This window comes from Chelonoidis abingdonii, chromosome 1 (assembly GCF_003597395.2).
Source record: "Chelonoidis abingdonii isolate Lonesome George chromosome 1, CheloAbing_2.0, whole genome shotgun sequence".
NCBI classification, from domain to species: domain Eukaryota; kingdom Metazoa; phylum Chordata; order Testudines; family Testudinidae; genus Chelonoidis; species Chelonoidis abingdonii.
This window is the reverse complement of record NC_133769.1, coordinates 212,744,080-212,762,324: the sequence shown is the minus strand read 5'-3', so window position 1 is coordinate 212,762,324 and position 18,245 is coordinate 212,744,080. Positions and strand designations below refer to the sequence as shown.

General features: G+C 41.4%; 1 protein-coding gene across 1 annotated transcript in view; it reads right to left on the bottom strand.

The window, feature by feature from the left end:
• Positions 1-18,245, bottom strand: part of MAOB (monoamine oxidase B) — a 68,756-nt gene that overhangs the window by 9,573 nt on the left and 40,938 nt on the right. The window contains exons 4-10 of the mRNA XM_032795770.2: positions 15,685-15,789; positions 14,346-14,437; positions 8,455-8,596; positions 7,088-7,237; positions 6,269-6,428; positions 5,084-5,180; positions 3,615-3,668 (exon numbers count right to left, since the gene is read on the bottom strand). Of these exons, the coding sequence (XP_032651661.1) occupies positions 3,615-3,668; positions 5,084-5,180; positions 6,269-6,428; positions 7,088-7,237; positions 8,455-8,596; positions 14,346-14,437; positions 15,685-15,789 (800 nt within the window). The remainder of the gene's footprint in view (positions 1-3,614; positions 3,669-5,083; positions 5,181-6,268; positions 6,429-7,087; positions 7,238-8,454; positions 8,597-14,345; positions 14,438-15,684; positions 15,790-18,245) is intronic.

Here is an 18,245-nt window from a genome sequence, read left to right as displayed (position 1 = left end):
TCGTGGTAGAGATGTATTAATCTGAAAATGGCATTTTCAGACAGCCAAGCAAATAAATGCATAGGAGGGCATTATATAGTTTTAATTCTCAGTAACAAATATGCCATTTCAAAATGGTTGAATGGGGTCAGTGACAACATTTTATTGAAGAGATTTATCTGAGTGGTCCCCACAACAAGGGTGAACCTTTGCAGATGTGCCTGCTTCTCACACAGGTGTGCCTTTTGCCCTGGAATGGTTTAGTATTTTATTTAAATGGCCTATTGCTAATACTCTGTCCAGAGCGTACCGTACATCTACATGAGCTGTGGGCAAAATCCTCATCTCCAGGCCCTGTGCGCAATCATGGTTTCCCACAAGCCTTGAGCAAAGGGAATGTGTTGCTGCATAGCTCCAGAAGCAGCCAAGAAAGCACATTGTGACTAAGCGTCCTCCTGGATTCCCTCTGCTCTGTGGAGGAAGTACCTGGTGCAGGGTACTTCCCCAGTGCACAGTGTAGCTCTGCTTACCATCAGATATTGTATTGCCCCTGTTGCTCTGAACAGGAGATAGGGGTGGCACTGTCGCAGTCAATGGAGGCTGTTCTCCTCCCTGCACTAATACTCAGTCTGGACAGCTGGCACAAGGGAGCACCAGATGCCCCACTGAGTGGCTGTGCAAGCTGGGCGACAATCTAGCCCATTGTCATTAGTGATTGGTCTTTGTTTAGGGGAATCTCAGGTAGTAGGTGGAGATGGGTTTCACTTGCACAACAGGTGGGCAGGCTGCAGCACTGTTGCACTGTGACTCCTGTTCCAGTCAATGGGGTAGTGTAGTGGCTATAGCCCCTACATGCAACCCAGGCCGGCTTTAGGCCAATTCAACCAATTCCGCTGAATTGGGCCCCGTGCCTAAGAGGGCCCTGCAGCTGTCCACCCCACCTCCGGCCCCACCTCACTTCCCTCTCTTCTACTGAACGCTCCGCCCCCTTCTTCTCCCCCTCCCCTGCTTCCAGTGAATCAGGTGTTCGCAGGAAGCCTGGAAACAAGCAGGACCAGGTAAGCTGGGGCGGGGGGTGCGAGGAGGGTTCCAGGGAGGCGCGGCACGGCCCAGTCCGGCCCCAGCCGAGCGGCTCCCTCCGGCCCGGCTCCAGCCCCGGTCCTTCCGGCCTGGCCCCCCAATCCCAGCCTGGCCCCCCGGCTGAACGCCCCCAACCCCAGCCCTGGCCCCAGCCAAGCGGTGCTGGCTCGGGCCCCATAGGGCCGGCCCCGGTCCTGGCCGAGTGGCTCTGGCCCGGCCCCGGCCCCGACCCTGGCCCCAGCTGAGCAGCTCCAGGCAGCGCGGTAAGGGGACAGGGAGCAGGGAGGGGGTGTTGGAAGAGGGCAGGGAGAGGGGCAGGGGAGTTTTGGGGGAGTGGTTGGGTGTGAGGGGAGTGGGATAAGGGGTCCGGCGGCGCGGTTAGAGAAGAGCAGGGAACAGGGGTGGAATTGAACGGAGGGGGGCAAGGGTCCTGGGGGGGCAGTCAGGAAGGAGCAGGGGTTGGATGGGGCAGTGGGGGGCAGTCAGGAGCAGGGGTTCCAGGGGCAGTCGGGGACAGAGACAAGGGGTGGTTGGATGGGGAAGGGGTCCCGGGGGGGAATCAGGATTGAGAGGAGGGGTTGGATGGGGTGGCAGGGGGCAGTCAGGGGACAGGGAAGGAGGGTGGATGGGGCAGGGGTCCCGGGGGGGGCATCAAGAACTTCAGGTGCGGTTAACATGCATCCGCATACATTACGCAATGTACGTAATATATAATTTTGTTATTATTTATATAGTTATGGAAAGTAAATAATACATGGAAGAAATGAAAGGGTTTTTTTACGTGTTTGTTTTTTTAAGTCATCCCTGTCGGGGCCCTGCCAAAAATGTTCGAATTGGGCCCCGCACTTCCTAAAGCCAGCCCTGCATGCAACCCCTGAAACACAGTTTCTGGATCCTTGGAAACCCAGTCCCAACATCAGTGATTCGGTGTATCTGCCCCACTAGTTTACAGTCGGGTGTGGAGACACCTCCTGGCCAGTCACTCAGTCTGCCCCTTTTCCCTGCGTAGAACTAAAGTGAGGCTTAAATTGTGTGCATGGGATGGATTTCTCCTTGTACGTAATATACTACGTTAAGCACAGTGTATGTCAGAACCATTCCTTACCACTGAGAGTCAAATAGCGTAATGTTCATTCAATAAATATTCCAAGTCCCATTGTATAAAAATTAATCTCAGAGTCAGATAAATATGTTAATGCTTTTGATACTGATTGATAAATTGGTCTGTCTTTTATGGCACCCTTATAAATAACAAAGGTGTCCTTTTATTGCACAGAAACATAAGCTGTTCTCAAGTGCTGCAAATGTTCAATTGCACTTAATATGCTGACACACAGTGAAACGTGGCATTTGGTGTTAATGATAGTCGGAAATGCTGAACACAATGGACTTCAAGCTTGCCCAGCTTTTGTTGTGACAATCACCTCTTGTAGTTCCAGCCCAAAGCTTAAATGCAGATGGAGAATATCTGGTCTATTCCTGAAAAACTAAAGAGGCTCGGTGGAACAGTGCTGCTGCTCTAAGAGCTGGTGGAGTAATGCTCCACATGATCCCACTTTACAAAAGCTGCGAGAGCTCACATGTCGCTGATTTGAGGACACCAAAATCGTCTCTAATTGGGCTGACCATACTGTTAAAATGTGTACCTGAACATACAGCATCCCACCTTTTAAATTTTGAAAATACCATGTCCCCATTTAAATAAAGGTCTCCCCCCCTCACCCCAACCTTGCCATATAACTTTAGCTTTGTTGATTAGTCCAGTGAAATGCTGGGAATATATTTTTGAGGGCAAAATTCTACTACTCTTTAAAACCTATTTTTAAACAATGGCAGGGCGGAGACTGCTATAACAAAATAGTGGACTAGATCTTCAAGTGTGTTGAGTTCTGAGCACAGGGTTAAAGGTAGCTTTCTGTCACCTTTCTACCTCCTACTCCTTAGGGCTGGTTCATCCCATAAGGAACTGAAGCAGCCTCAAGGCTGCACTAACTTACAAAGGCTGAAATAGCTCTCTAGGGTCTGATCCAAGACCACTAGGGTGCTGAGCACTCTGGCTCAGCCACTCCCACTTCTGGCACTCTCTGAACACATCCACTCCACTGTGTGGGGACAGAGAAGCAGCAGTGGGGAGCATGGAGCTGGCTATTCTGGCTTTATGCTACCCAGGCTCCCGAATACAAGAGGAATCCCCAGTTGCCCACTAAGTGAAGCTTTCTGGATGCTTTCCACTGCCTAAACAGCTCAAAGCAGTCAAACGGGAGCTTGAGGACTTGGCTTTACAAAGGACAGGTAGACGCTGCCATGATTACTGCAATTTTGGATAAAGGCTTCACATGGCTCCTAAGGAAACAAAATGTAAGTGTTGCACGTTTGATGTGACAGCACTGCGAACCATGCTTAGTTAATAGCCAACATCCCTGTATTTATTGCATGCAGGAAATGTTTTGTCTGATACAGAGAGAGAGAGAGAGAGAGAGAGAGAGAGAGAGACTGAGAATTTAAAACAAAAACTTAAATTAGATCCTGTGTAAACTATGGAACTTTGTTTTTACCTTTCTTCCTTTGTGAGATGTGTCAGTCTTCTACACTTTCGAGCGAGAATAAAACTGAAAAAAGAAAACCACACACACAAAAGGAATGATGGCATCCATTATATATACAGTGCCCTTTAAAATGCTATCGGTTGGTGGCTTGATGATGCCAACTTCTAACATTTGTCTCTTATCTTTAGGTCTTTAAGTTTTTACCTGGTGGCCACTTTCCAACCCTTTCAATTCTTACTGAGAAATGTGACTATACACTTTTCTTCAGTTTTGCAGGATGTAAGCTCAGCTTTCAGAAAGTTTCTAAAGGTCAAATCTTTATCTCAGGCTGTCTGCTGGAGACATTTACAAGGGTTACACTAATGGAAAAAGAGGAAACATCCTTTCCCATGCAGCAGAGGGGAAAATAGCCACAGGGGAACAGTAGCCACTGCATCTGGTGCACTCTTTCTCCTGTGCGGAGGGCGTCAGGGACAGACTGGCTGGCTGGATCTATGAAGTCAGTTTTCTCCAGGTCAAGGCTTAATTTGTGCCAGGGCACCTGTAGCTTGGCAGTTCATAGCCCCAGCACCTCTGGGCTTTCTGCAAAGTTATGACTGTAAAAAAATTACTTAAGCCCCCAGCACCTAATTGGTTGAGCCCTGGCACCTCTTTTATTATAAATTAAGCACATCTCCAGGCTCATCCTCAAACACCTCCTCCACAGGTGTGTGCCATGGCATTGGCAATGTACAGACCTCTTGCTTTGGTCCCTGCATGCAGGGACCCACACTCTGGTCAGGGTCACAAGATTCATAGCAGCTGTTTTCATGGCATAGTAAACCCACTCATAACAGCTGTAGAATTTGGTATAGTAATAGCAAATTACCAAGACTAGAGTGGAATTAGGTGGTATGGCTCAATAGCCTTATATAAGGAAATGTATTTCATTTTTGATTATTGGGGGCAAGGAGGAAAAACACATTTATTGGAATGAAATCCCTTTTAACAGGGTTGGCTGAAAATTTTTATTCAAAAAAATGGGAGGGAGGGATTGTAGAAAATTTTTATTTTTTTTTAAATGTTTGATTTTGGATGATTTCTCCTGGCCACCACCAACTCACTTCACATTTTTTCCTCCTCTCTCTCCCCTTTTCCTTTTCTTATTTTGACATTGGGAAGGCCAGGGACAAAAGGGACAGGAGCAGGGAGGGAAACAGAAATAAAACAAACATCTTTTTCCAGTTTTGTCCACACCAAAACAACTGAAAATTTAAAAAAAAATAAAAAAATAAAAAAGGTGAAAAAATTTTAAAGACAAAATTTGGGGAGAAAAATATTGACTATATTATGTGAAATAAAATAATTCATCACTTTTCGACCAGCTCTACTTTTTTGTTAATATTTTCAGATAATTTTCCCCCAATGGTAGGTTTCCATGTCTCCTGAAACCCCAGGCCCACAAAAATTAATGGGCAATCGTCCCTCTTCTGTTTTACCCCATTATGGCAGGAACACTGCAATTGGGTTTGGTATCATCGAGTGTCATTCCAATGACAGCTTCCTCATCTTCAATGAGCATGGTACCACAGTAGTCTAGAAACCAGAGAGAAGAAAAAACAGATTTTATTAATCTAGGTAATTTGGAGAACTATGAGAGAGAAAGAGGTGAAACCACCAGCATGGTGCGACAAAGATTATGACACCACTCTCTTGCTCCACGGAATTGTTCTGCCAGAGATTGTGTGCCCTGTTCCTCAGGCTCTGGGAAGTACTATTTTCTACCTAGGTGAGATATTTTAGATATGGGCTCCTGAGACTCTTAGCAACCTGTTCCAGGCATCTTTAAAAAGCAGGGACAATGTAAGTATATTCATATAATTGAATTTATGACCAAAAAGATGGTGTTATAACCAACATGACTGGGGTACCAAATAATTGCACAGAAACACACTGTTCTTAAGTATTGCCGGTGTTTAATATTTTGGAAAGCACACTAGGTTTTTATGACAGGCATATGCCGGATACAAAAGATTTCAGGATGCTTGTACTAAATGTTCTGGAAACACAGAGTACAATTGTTATTAAAAACATGGCTCTCAAAGCACCAGTTTTTCTAGAGCACTCTGGACAGCTTTACAGTCACCTGTTGCAAATCTACCCAAAAGCTTAAAAGCAAACAAAGACTGTATGGTATACTCCTGCAAGAATTAAAGAGGTATTGTGTTCAGTGCTGTCACTTTAAATGGTTTGGGCAATATTTCAACTTCCGCACTCTCAAGGATCTCTAGCTGGGCAAGACATATGGCTATATGTTTTTAGCTACAAACTATTCTCCAGACAAAATTGTCGCCGTCATGCAGTATATGGCATAAAATCGCTCCCGATTATGCCAACTCCACCATTATGTTTAGGTAACTAATGACAGATATAGATCTCATTCCAAGATGCCACTGAAGAAAAATGGTGGACGGGGTTAAGGAGAACAACAAGGAACAAGAGTTAATGTATCCCAACTTCTTCCCTCATGTCCTATAAACTCTCTAGACTCTCTCTTCCTCCCCTCCCTCTCTTTTTAGGACTCTCAGAGAAGTAGCTGAAAAGAGATGAAATCCCCTTCTAACGTGGATGCTTTTATTAGCATAATACAATACAAAAGAAAACCCCGGAATAAAATGTAATACCCTTTTTCCTCCAGAAAGGTTCTTTGTAGTATACCATGCACTTGATGACTGAGCCCATGGGAACCCGGCTGATCAGCTGGTTTCTCATTGGTGGTAATGGTGGGTTGAAATGAATCTTCAAATTAAGAATTGGGGGAATGGCACTAACAACATATTTGGCCTGGAAAAGAAATAGTACGTAAATGAAATACATTATCCAGTATTTGAGCCTCTCTCTATTACAGCTGGGGAAGCTTTACAGTATGTGGGCTGACAGTAATATCTTCTGAAGCAAAGAAAGTTTGGCCCATAGCATGCAAGTTACAAAGTAGACCTCTCAGGATGTCTTGGTTGTGGAAACTGTAAAATGACAACAACTACTGTAAAAATGACCATCCAATTGGGCAACTATTCTTTTCTAACTGGTCAGAAGACCATTCCTCTTACACTTGGCTTCTTTTTGATTGACCTTCCATTTTGTGGCTTGGAAGCTAACTCTGAAATGTTTCTGGAGAATGTTTTTCTTGCACTGAATTTCTATCATCGTCCATGGAGATATTCTTTTATTCTGAAGCTAACTGAATGCAAAGGAGTAGAAATAGTAAAGGAATGACACAAATACACATCCTAGAATTCTCTGCTTCTCCGGTGCCCATCCCAAGCTGTGTCATTGGTATTACTTAGGGAATAGCAGAAAATGTGATTCCTGGTTATTGTGGCTCTCTTCTTTGTTACGCTGTGCCTCTGTGTTACAGGCTTATTGAGAAGACGAGTGGAGCAATTAAAGATTTAAAAACATACCCTTACAAATATTTGCTCTAATGTAAGGTATTGAATTACCTCGTATGATTCATGGTCTAAGGTCTCCACAATAACATTTTCACCTGATTGATCAATGCGGACTACAGGTTTCTCTAGCTTCACTCGGCCTCCTAAGCGTTCCATTAACTTCTCACTAATCTGACCAGAACCTCCAACAAACTTCCTCTCCTGGAAGAGAAAAAGAGACAGTTCAACAATGTGAAATGGACAAACTTGGTTTGGATAAAATAAGAATCATACAGAACTTTTGTTCTCAACACTCAAAATAAACCCAACTCCTTTTTGACCTTTTGGAAACTTAATTTGGAGACTGTATACCTGGTATTTTTTACCCTTTTGAGAGAAGAGACCTCTGAGCTTGCTGGGTCTGTTCACCAATGGGACCAAACGTGCCAGAAATCTCATGAGAAAGCTGTTCTCATGTGACTTCCAAACCAATTCTGGAGATCCCAGAGGTTCAGCTAAGGTTTGGATAAGCATTCAAACTTGTGAATGCTCAGCTGAAGTCAGTCTCATCTTTTTTGGAGGTCTGCCCACCAGTAATAGTAACAATGATTGCCATAATTATACATAAACAAGCTATAAAAAACAAGTAGCATGATCCTGAAATCTGCCAGTAGTATTAATTATAACTAGAAATTTTTAAACAACCCTCTCTCACACATATCAGAGGTGAGCCAAATAGGTTCATTTCAATATAGTAGAGTGCAATTAAACGTATATTCATTTCGTGCCAGAACATTAGCCGATTCTTCCTTTTCTTCATGTGTGTTACTTGTATTAAATATATCACTTCGTACACATGTTAGGGTTATATAACACATAAATACAGGCATTTATCTTCATCAGATTGCTCTGACAGTCTTATGAACTACAAACATTGGAAAGATTTGATTTTAGTTACCCAGCTATTGGTGGTTGTGTTTCAAATATTAGTCTGTATCTATCTAGGTACTTTTGCAGTTCCCATCACCTTACACTACTTAAGTACCTCTCATATATTTAGCCTGTGAGGACAGGAAGTATTACTAATATTCTCATTTTTCAGAGGATGAACTAAGCGAAAGGTGCTGATCTGCCTGAAGTTAGAGTCAGGAATTGAACTCAATCTCCTGATCCCCAGTCCAGTGCCTGAACCACAAGAATGGCCTTCCACATTGATACAACCTGAACCCTATTAATACTGAAATCAATGGCACCTATTGTTTCTATGTAAAGTAAAAACTATGGGAGTTTGACTGCCCTGTTAATGCAGCAGTGAACAGTGTCTACATGATTCTTGTCCTTCCTTTTAAAAATAAACAAACAAAATAAATGAGTTAAAGGGCTTCTGCTAAGAAGCGTGCTGTGTTCTTCCAAAGATAAGAGTTGATGGCTTACTGTACCTGCCCACCGTTGGTGGTGGAGAATATCCTGCCTGTCCCCCCGCACTGCTTCACGTACCACAGGAACCAGAGAGCAGAGACCTCGTGAGGCTCAGAGGTGACATCCACATTCACAAACAGTGTTGCAAATCTCTTACTAGCACTGCACATGGGATCAAAGTAAAGATAGTATGTTACTATAAAAGCAGTAAGATGATATCGATCGCCTAGTCCTGTTCTCTAGCAACAGCGAAAGAAAGGAGCCTCGCAATCCTCCTCTGCCAGTGATGTTAACAGCTATTTTGTCCTCAACTTCAATGGGACCAGGAATGGCCCGTGGTAATTAAAATCATTGCTCTTATATAGTGCTTTACATAGGAGAATTTCAAAAGAGCTTGCCAAAAACTAATTAAGCCTTACAACATCCCAGTGAGGTTAGTATTATCCCTATTTTAAGTGGCTAAGTGACCTTTTCTGGGTGACACACTCCGCGGGAGATTATATTTTCTTCTGCTAATATTTGGAGACAATTATCAGTCATTCAAGATTCTGGGAACAATGGAGCAAGGTCAGACAGCTCTAATGGGTTTTGAAGCTCTGCACATCATCTACCTACTCCTCCAATCCTCCCCCCACCCCCTGCACCATGTCACCCATCAGACCTACAGTCCTTTCTGCGGCAGACTGGTACCTGTCTTCCCATTCCTTCAGCCAGCCACAGTCTCCTCCGCTGTATAAGCTTCAGAACCCTTCAGGAATAGGGGAGTTTATGAGGACAATAAAGCTCAGCAGAGACTGTGAGAGAAGGTCCAGGAGGCTGTGAGCATTCTCATCCTTGTTCTGTCCACATTTTGGATGGATTGCCATCCAGCTGCCTCCTCCTCTGTCCTTTTAAAAGTAGCAGCTTGCAGGAAATCAGTCAGAATCCCCCTTTATGGGGACACACAGAACAAAGAAACAGCCTGGGGAGGAGTTGGGAAAAAAGCAGAATGGCAAGTAGGCCTTGAGCAGAATCGGTACAGATTTATGAGGCAGACTGACAATAAAGGAGAAATCGTGATGCCACTTGCACAGCCACTTAACTATGTTGTGCATCAGACCCTGGCCATGTGCAATGGCCTCTGTTGATGAGCATACATGTAGAAAAGTGTCACATCTAAAAATGGGCTGTGTCTGAAGTTTGATAGTTGTTTTCTCTCTTACTCTTTGTGCTTTGATTTAAGAGATGACAAATCTACTGAGAATTATTACAGATGAAAGATCTGTACAAGGTTTCACGATGGATTAAAAGAAGTGTGAATACAGGCAGGAGTAAATATTCCTTCATTGAACTTCAGTTACTCCCTCTATCCTCACATTGCATATCTGTATAGGTGTATTAAAGCCATAGGAAGGAAGTCTCATGTCTTCCAAGCAGAAGATGCTCATTTTAGCTGTGTAACACCAAATGGGTTTCCGCGGTTACTGCTTTTGTCAACTGCCTCCCAGCAAATAACCTCCAAAGTCAGTAAAAAATCCTGGTTTTAAACTATTTTCTCTTTTGTTTAGTCAAACATTTTGTAAAGCAAAAAAGGCTTTTAAAAAAATAAAAGCATTTAAGTAAGTTTAAATTCAATTCTTCACAGTTTTAATTCTTCACAGAAACAGCATCTTCTTTATCTGCTTAATGAACAGACATTTCCATGGAAGCAAAAGGCTAAGAACCTAGTTGCCCTCCGGAGAGGCTTAACCTTTGATCTGCTTTTATGAATATCCTTGACAGCTCGGGAGTATTTGTATTTGAGCAACCGCTACAATAGCAACACTACAATTTGATATGCTGGATCATTCGCATGTTTTGATCACCATATTTCAGCTATTTATCAGCATCTTAACTGGGTGCCCAGCACTCGCCAATAAAGGAAGCAATAAAAGAAGTAATCCTGTAGGGACGAGTGGGGGATTTTTTTAGTGCTATGTGATATTTTAAGCTATTGATTAGATACTTGTCCATGATATATCCATGTCATTGAAAAGAAAGTCATTTCTGGAGGCAGCAATTCAACGAAGATGAAACCCGGCATTTCAGTTTAGTAGAAAGATTCCTTGTGCCAGTATTTTTATAATCCTTTATTATAATCAGTTACTTTATAGCTTTGAGAAGATTAGATATAAACTGGGAGTGATGGACTCTGAAGCTCTTTGAAGTAGCGATTGATCACCCCTGCTAATGTGATACTACCACATGTGTGCATGTTTAGTGGCTTCATGCTATTTCCTCTCTGTTAGCCACCGAGAAACTGCATGCAATCTGTGCCTATAAAGATTCTACCTCTCTTCCTTTAGAGCCATAAAAAGGTTATGATGAAACAGGTGTTTATTCAGTTCTTATTTACATATATTGTAAATATGATCAGCTCTGAAAGAGGTTTCATTATATTTAGTGGAGGAATAAATACATGTATATTAATATTTTACAGACATATAATACTTGTAGGCAATGATCTAATTTTCCATATTTTCCCACTTTCCCATTATTTTCAGTATTTCAACGCCACAATATCATCTATTATTTCACACGGAAATGGCTGTTTGGTTTCAATCATTAGCACACAATGCTATTTCAGCATGAAATGCCAAACTAAAGCAAATCTGCACAATCTGTCAGAAAAAAGGAAAGAATGGAGGATTACTCTTCTGGACCATTGCATTCTAGGGATTAGAAAACTGCTATGGCATGTAACCTAACTTTTGATTGCACGTGGCAGATCAAGTTTAGATGCACAATGAAATCTGAAAAGCATCTTGGAATTAAGACAGGCTGACAATTACGTCAAAATTCAGGTAAAATGTCAAGTCATATTCCATCACAGATTAGAAAGATGTGACTCTCCTTGCCTGGCAATGTGCAATATTGTGCAAGATTGTACAGGGTCTCATTTCCAATTTAAGAGGCTGGATCACCTATAACTATGTATATGAAAGATGGCTGAGCTACACCATGCATTAACAAACATTATGCTAAAGTTACCTACCAAAGATTTTGAAAATGCACATTGCCCAATTCAAGTAACATTTCATTCATTCTTATTCTGTTTCAGTTGTCATGGATGATGATACCAATGAGAAACTCTCTGAAGGCCTTTATGCCATAGTATACGCTACTGGATACCTGAATGCTTTTCTTACAGACAGTGCATACACACTTAGGTCAGTAGCATTTACTATTGTTGCTCAAACTTGTTCTCCATAGAATTTGTCTAAAATGGTTTATTCCCAGGGATCTTCCCTTTCGGGACTTCCTTTGGCAAGGTCTATGGATAACTGATTGCAGCACAGTGACACCTTAGGATTTTGTTATTTATGTTACATTTCCAAAGGCATAAATAAAGGCAAAAACCATAGGAAGGTTTTGGACAACAGCCTGTTGCAACTGTATTGCGTGGAAGACTAAGGTAGGAATTCCAGCCATTCACAGTGAGCATGTGGCCACTAGTGGCTGGCTGAAGCTTAGAAGGAACATTAAGTGTTCATTTTATAGGTGAAAGGTAGCAAATCACTTCCTTTAGCTTAAGCAGGCACAGGTCTGTGTTTCTAGAGCTGTAGGCTCATCCTGGTTCTAGCTCCTGGGTGTAGTTTATTTAGTAATTCTGAGTGTACTTCTAGACATGGCAGCACCACGCTATAATTTTCTTATGTATGACAAAATCTAGTCAAACTGTTCTTGAGTTACAGGCAAAATAAAAATTCATGTGATGTATGAATAACAACAAGCAGTATTGTCAGTACCTCTGTGCTATATACGGTACAGTGGTAACAGAAGGGGCCACTTAGGTGTTCAGCTAATTCAGTCGCAGTCTCAGGACTGTATACTGAATTCTTATAGTGACTGTAGAAAATCAGCTGGCCTAACACTAAATAATTGAAGGCAATATCTCATCAAAAGTTCAGTACAGGAACCTGGCTACACCAGAGCATATCTGTTTTATTGCCAAACATTCAGAACTTCTGAGTAAACCAATTACAAAATCAGAGTCTTGTTAAATCTCCTGTTTCAGAGTAGCAGCTGTGTTAGTCTGTATCCACAAAAAGAACAGGAGTACTTGTGGCACCTCAGAGACTAACAAATGCTACAATAAATTTGTTAGTCTCTAAGGTGCCACAAGTACTCCTGTTCTTTTTGTTAAATCTCCTGTCATCTGACCTGGAAGCAGGACCGGCGCTAGGGTTTTGAGCGCCCTAGGCGGATGGAAATTTCGCCACCCCACGTGCTTGTCCCGCGTCTCCAGTGGAGCTGCCGCAGTGGTGCCTGCGGAGGGTCCGGTGTGGCTGCGGGCGGTCCACCAGGGCCGCATGAGCAGCCGACCATCCGCAGACACGACTGCAGCAGCTTCATCCAAGCCGCGGACCAGCGGACCGCCCGCAGGCACCACTGTGGCAGCTCCACAGGAGCTGCCTGCTGCCCCCTCCGGTGGCGCCCTGAGCCAGGGGACACCCTGGGCTGCCGGCTGCCGCTGGCAGCCCAGACTCCCTCTCTGTCCTAGCAGCGGGGCTGCTCAACCATTTAAAAAACAAAATTGGGGGTGCTTTTTGGTGCCCCCAAATCTCGGCACCTTAGGCAACTGCCTAGTCCGCCTAAATGGTTGCACCGGCCCTTCTTGGAAGCATAACACTACACTAACCAAAAAGCAAATAATCTTTTTGTCCACAAAAACTATTTACAAGAACAACAGAAAAGCTACAAATCTGCCACCATGAAACAATACTACTATGAAGATTCAAGCCTGTAATTGCTTTGTGCTGTTTGTTTGCTCTTAAAACTACAGTATCCCTAGATGCTATGCTGCCAGATTAAATTCTAGAATTTAAGGGTGCTGCTAGCTATCAATAGATATCTAAAAACTACATATCTGAGAACATAACTATCTTTGATTTCTGGAATGCCCAAGATACATACAACATAATTTCCAAGTTTAGTGCGTGAAGCAAGCAGATATTTTTCAGGTTCCAGAGTAGTAGCCGTACTAGTCTGTATCTGCAAAAAGAACAGGAGTACTTGTGGCACCTCAGAGACTAACAAATTTATTGTAGCATAAGCTTTCGGAAGTGGGCTGTAGCCCACAAAAGCTTATGCTACAATAAATTTGTTAGTCTCTAAGGTGCCACAAGTTCTCCTGTTCTTTTTGCAGATATTTTTCAGTTCGTCCAAACAGGCCTGATACAGAGACAGCTGAATCCAGTTATAAGGAGGTCATCAGCAAATGAAATAAATTAGTATACAACAGGCAGAGATGTTACCCATGGTTTCAATGTTAGCAAACATTACGTTTTCATCTGACCTTTGAGTTAAAATAACATATGGAAAATAATGGGACGCACTGTGTATTTGCTCAGTTATTACAGTTATCAAACCTGATCACTATTTAGAATCCTCTGCTTTTCTTCCCAGTGAAGTGAACTTTGAAGGTCATATTAATGAGGATGAACCATGGACATTCAAGCATAAGTGTCAAGCCAAGGCAGTATTTGGATGGGACGGCTCCAGAGAAAAACATCAAGTGCTGCAAGAAGTGCTATTGGTGATTTGGTAGGTCTCTCTCTCTCTCTCAGAGTTAGCACTGATTCAATGCTCCATCATAACGTCAGTGAACACTGTATTGCTGAAAGTTTTGTCTTTCAGATTAAGATGTAAAACCAATATCCTGTTCATCTGTGGTCATTAAACCTCTTAGCATATTTCTGCAAAAGCAGTGTTAGCTGTGGTCAAATTTCAGTGGGGATAATTAGAATCCACCTACTCCAATTACCCCTGGCACTTTCAATGGGACATTGTATTCCTCACTTCCTGTACTTAGCTGTACTCTGCACAGTTTTGCCTGCAGCACTATCCAACTATAACCTCTTATACACTTTAATATTAAAGTGATTCTTACTTTGTCCAACAAACTTTGTCGATGAAATCTTGCATAGACATTTTGTCCCATTCTTCTGCATGTGGTGCCTTCCATGGGGCTTCATTAGGAATCTATGACAACATAAGAACAGTGATGTTCAGTAACAAAATTGCACACTGTGGATATGTCTTCACTACATACACTAGACTGGCACAACTACGCTGTGCAGCTATGCTGGCACAACCCCATAGCGTAGACGCAGCACACACAGACAGAAAGGATTTTTCCATTTGTGCAGGAACACCACCTCCCTGAATGGACACATTCTTCTATCAATACACTATGATTTTTTTTCAGGAATTGTCTTAATGGTATAAAGGACGGGACTAGAAAAGTGATCCAGAAATTATGCTTTCCCAGATTTATACCAATCATTTTCATTGGAACAAAAGGTTTCTTCTCAGCACTTACCTGAGCTTTCTGTTCCAGATAAGACTATTTCTATTTTAACTTTATAGGCAGAATTCTTACATACATTTTCAGTGAGAACACTTAGCACAAAATTCTGCTTTTCTGGAAAAAACCAGCCCTTCTCCCTTGTCTCTTAACACAGACTAATTTTTAATTATCAATTGATTTCACATTAAAATTAGAAGATACAGACTGATTTAAGACTCTTTTTTAAAACAAAACCATTTAAAGAAAAGACATATTTGAACAATTTTCTCTGATCAGTACAGATTTTTGCTGTTATTTTTAGTATTTATTCTATAAACATCGAGGGGGTTTTTAAAGGCAAGAGAGCAACTCTTATGTGTAGAAAAAAATATCTGAGAAGAGAGTCAGTCTTAGAAACTGAGTAATAAAAACATGTATTATTTTGATGGCACTAATTCAGTTTCACTTATAACAATGCAAGACCACAGTTACAAGCTCACCTGCACTACGGAATGCTGTTAAATGTTCTTGCTGGAAATTTACACAATTTCTAAACAGAAATAAAATGGATTCAGCAGAAGATTTTAAAAAAATAGACTAAAACGTTGTCTAGTGGGGTAAAATGTTGTGCTGGAGCAAAGTGTGCAATTCTATAGCTGCCCTGTTTATGTTTTGAAGAACCTGCACTTTCCTTTTTAAACACTCCTAGCTCAACAGTATAGTAAGAACCAGTGTACATCACCTTTAACACATACTTAGCTGGTGAAGTTAGTTAAAGCCTCTGGGGAAGGAGTTTAGCATATGTTAAAGGCAGTGTGCCTTGCCAACACAAGGCTATTAAGACATGCTAGTTAGTATGTGTCATTTAACGTGTGCTAACATCACACCTTTGAATCTCATACAAGGGCTAACTGAATTGGATAGCTGAGCCTCTACACACCTCCTTTCCCATTTCATCCATCGTCCTCCATAGATTGTTGAAATCTAAGATGACAAAAGGGTTCCACATAGTAGGAAATGCACCCTTAAAGGGATAACTTTTACCCTAAAAGAAAAAAAAAAGCATAATCAGAATACAATTTTTAAAACTACTAATTCACTTGAATGACCACAACCTCAATGTACGCAAGTTAGTACCCAAGACTTAAACAGTCACCAGATATTTCCAACCAGTACACATAATAGTAATCATGTGAGAGATTAGTTAATCTGCTGCACATGAGAGTAGAATTAATGGGAAGAACAAATGATAAGAATGCTATAACCTTGTATCTTTAAAAGTTGAGTAAGTAGGTTTTAAACTGACACCTCCAACCAAGACAAAAAGTAAGGTTGTTAAGGTCAACACAATAAGCAGGCAGCTTTGGAGTGTTGGCATTTATTTGGGGTGATCAGTTTTGTACTGAATATTTACGTTTGACTACATTTTCTTTCCTAAATGAGACTGGAAGATACTATATCATTATTCTTTTTAAAATCAAAGCAAAGTGACTGTGATAGGAAGACTATCTTGGCCATAGCTCAGAGGTTTTCCTGAAACAAACACAATAATTTATAGTTTCAAAAAGACTAATTAGAAAGGTAGCATTTGTGAATCATTAATCTTTATTAGCCATCCATATTTTCTACAATATTTTTGGTATATATACGTTTCATGGAGATAGGCTAACCAGTATGGAAGTCATTATTTCATTGGCTATATAAGTATTCGATTTTGCATGTAGTTATTACTATGAATTAAGGAAGTCTGGCTTCATGGAAGGAGTGAGAAGATGGCTAATTTGTAGGTACTATTTTGTTTGCTGGGGATTTCCCTGATTGTTTTTGTGACTGGCAGACTTGATAGCTTTGTGAAGCACTAAAAGTCACTGCCCTTAGTTATTCCTTTCCCAAAAAACACATTCCAGGGCCTACTTATTCTCTGGTAAGAACACTACAGGTTATTTAATGTTGCAAGAATATACAGCCTTGGTGGGGAAAAAAAAATCACTCTCATGTATTTAAGATGGTATTGCAGCAACAGGAATACAATGGATATAATATTAAATTGTAATAAACATTTCATACAGTGTCCCACAAAATGATTACTGGAAACAAATTCAAATCGACTTGTATATAAGCATTATAACATGATTAAAATGTTAAGAACTGGATAACAAACAACAATGTATCATGTTGAGAAGCGTCTATTGGACTGTTGTATGCAGCAGTCTTAGGCCTGGTTTTATTTAACCTCTTTATCAGCAGTCCGGAAGAGGGGATAGGATGCAAATTAGTGAAATCTGCAGCTGTTGCAGACACCAGAGGGTGCAGCAACACAACACAACACAAAGGGATCCTGAGAGATTAGAAAAGTGGGATGGAAATAACAAAGTGAAATACAACCTTGAAAAAATAAGCTAACAACCTTTGAGGAAATCTAATTCAAAGGGAGGGAGCTACTTAGAAAACAGTAATGTCAAAAACAAACCAAAGGGTGATAGTAATAGCAAATTGCAAATCAATTTGTAATGAGATAGAGCAACAAAAGACACAATGCCATTTTGGATAAGATGAAAGAGAGACTGTTTTCAGTATAGTGTTTGTAAGGACACAGGTAGCCTAGTGGAAGACAGCTGGGAAGGCTTGTAAGCAAAACCAAAGCAATACAAATAGGAGGAAAGCAGTGGAAGGAGTTTTGGGGTTTTTTATTTTATTTTACATATGGACATAACAGTTATTACTAGGGATGCCTGAGAACATCATGTCCTTTCACAGTAACTTGCCATGTGGGGAATTTGTTGTCAAAAAATGCTGTTTCCTCAAAGCCAAAATGTGTTGCAAAGACATGTCAGTTTTGATGAAGTTTGTGTTAAAAAGGTTTCTGAGCTCCAGGGTGGATTGTCCAGTCACTTCCAGAGAAAAAGAGAGAGACTCTGATGGAAAACTTGACCTTTTCAACCTGAAAACTGCTGTTTCAACACCGTTTTATTTCATGAAAACATTTAAAAGGTTTTGATTTTATTCCAAAGAGAAACAAAATAAAAATTTTGGTAGTGACTGGAGGACAACAATTCCATTTTGTGGTATTCTTTGAGGTTTCAACATTTGTTTTCTTTCTGCACCGTAATTGGCTGAAGATGAACCTGGGCAAGAATGAGACGATGCTCAAGAGGGAAACACTTGGAAGATCTAACTCCCACTATCACCTTGCCCTTCACTGAAGGAGTCTGCCCTTAGATTATCAAATCTTTCCAGAATTTAGGGAGGCTCCTATCCCATCGTAAAATGTTGCAGTTGCAATCAGACCTCCTCCAAGTTTAACAAAGAGGAGACTGCTGAGAAGTGTGTTCTCCATAAAGTGTTGTTTTTGGCATGGGCTTGCTTTAAGCCATGAGGATACATTTTCAGTCTCCTAACTATATACATGAAATTATAATCTATAACCTTACTATAACATTACTGTAACAATTACTATAACAGCCATGCTCAGTGCATTATGAGCCTTCCGAAGACACCCAA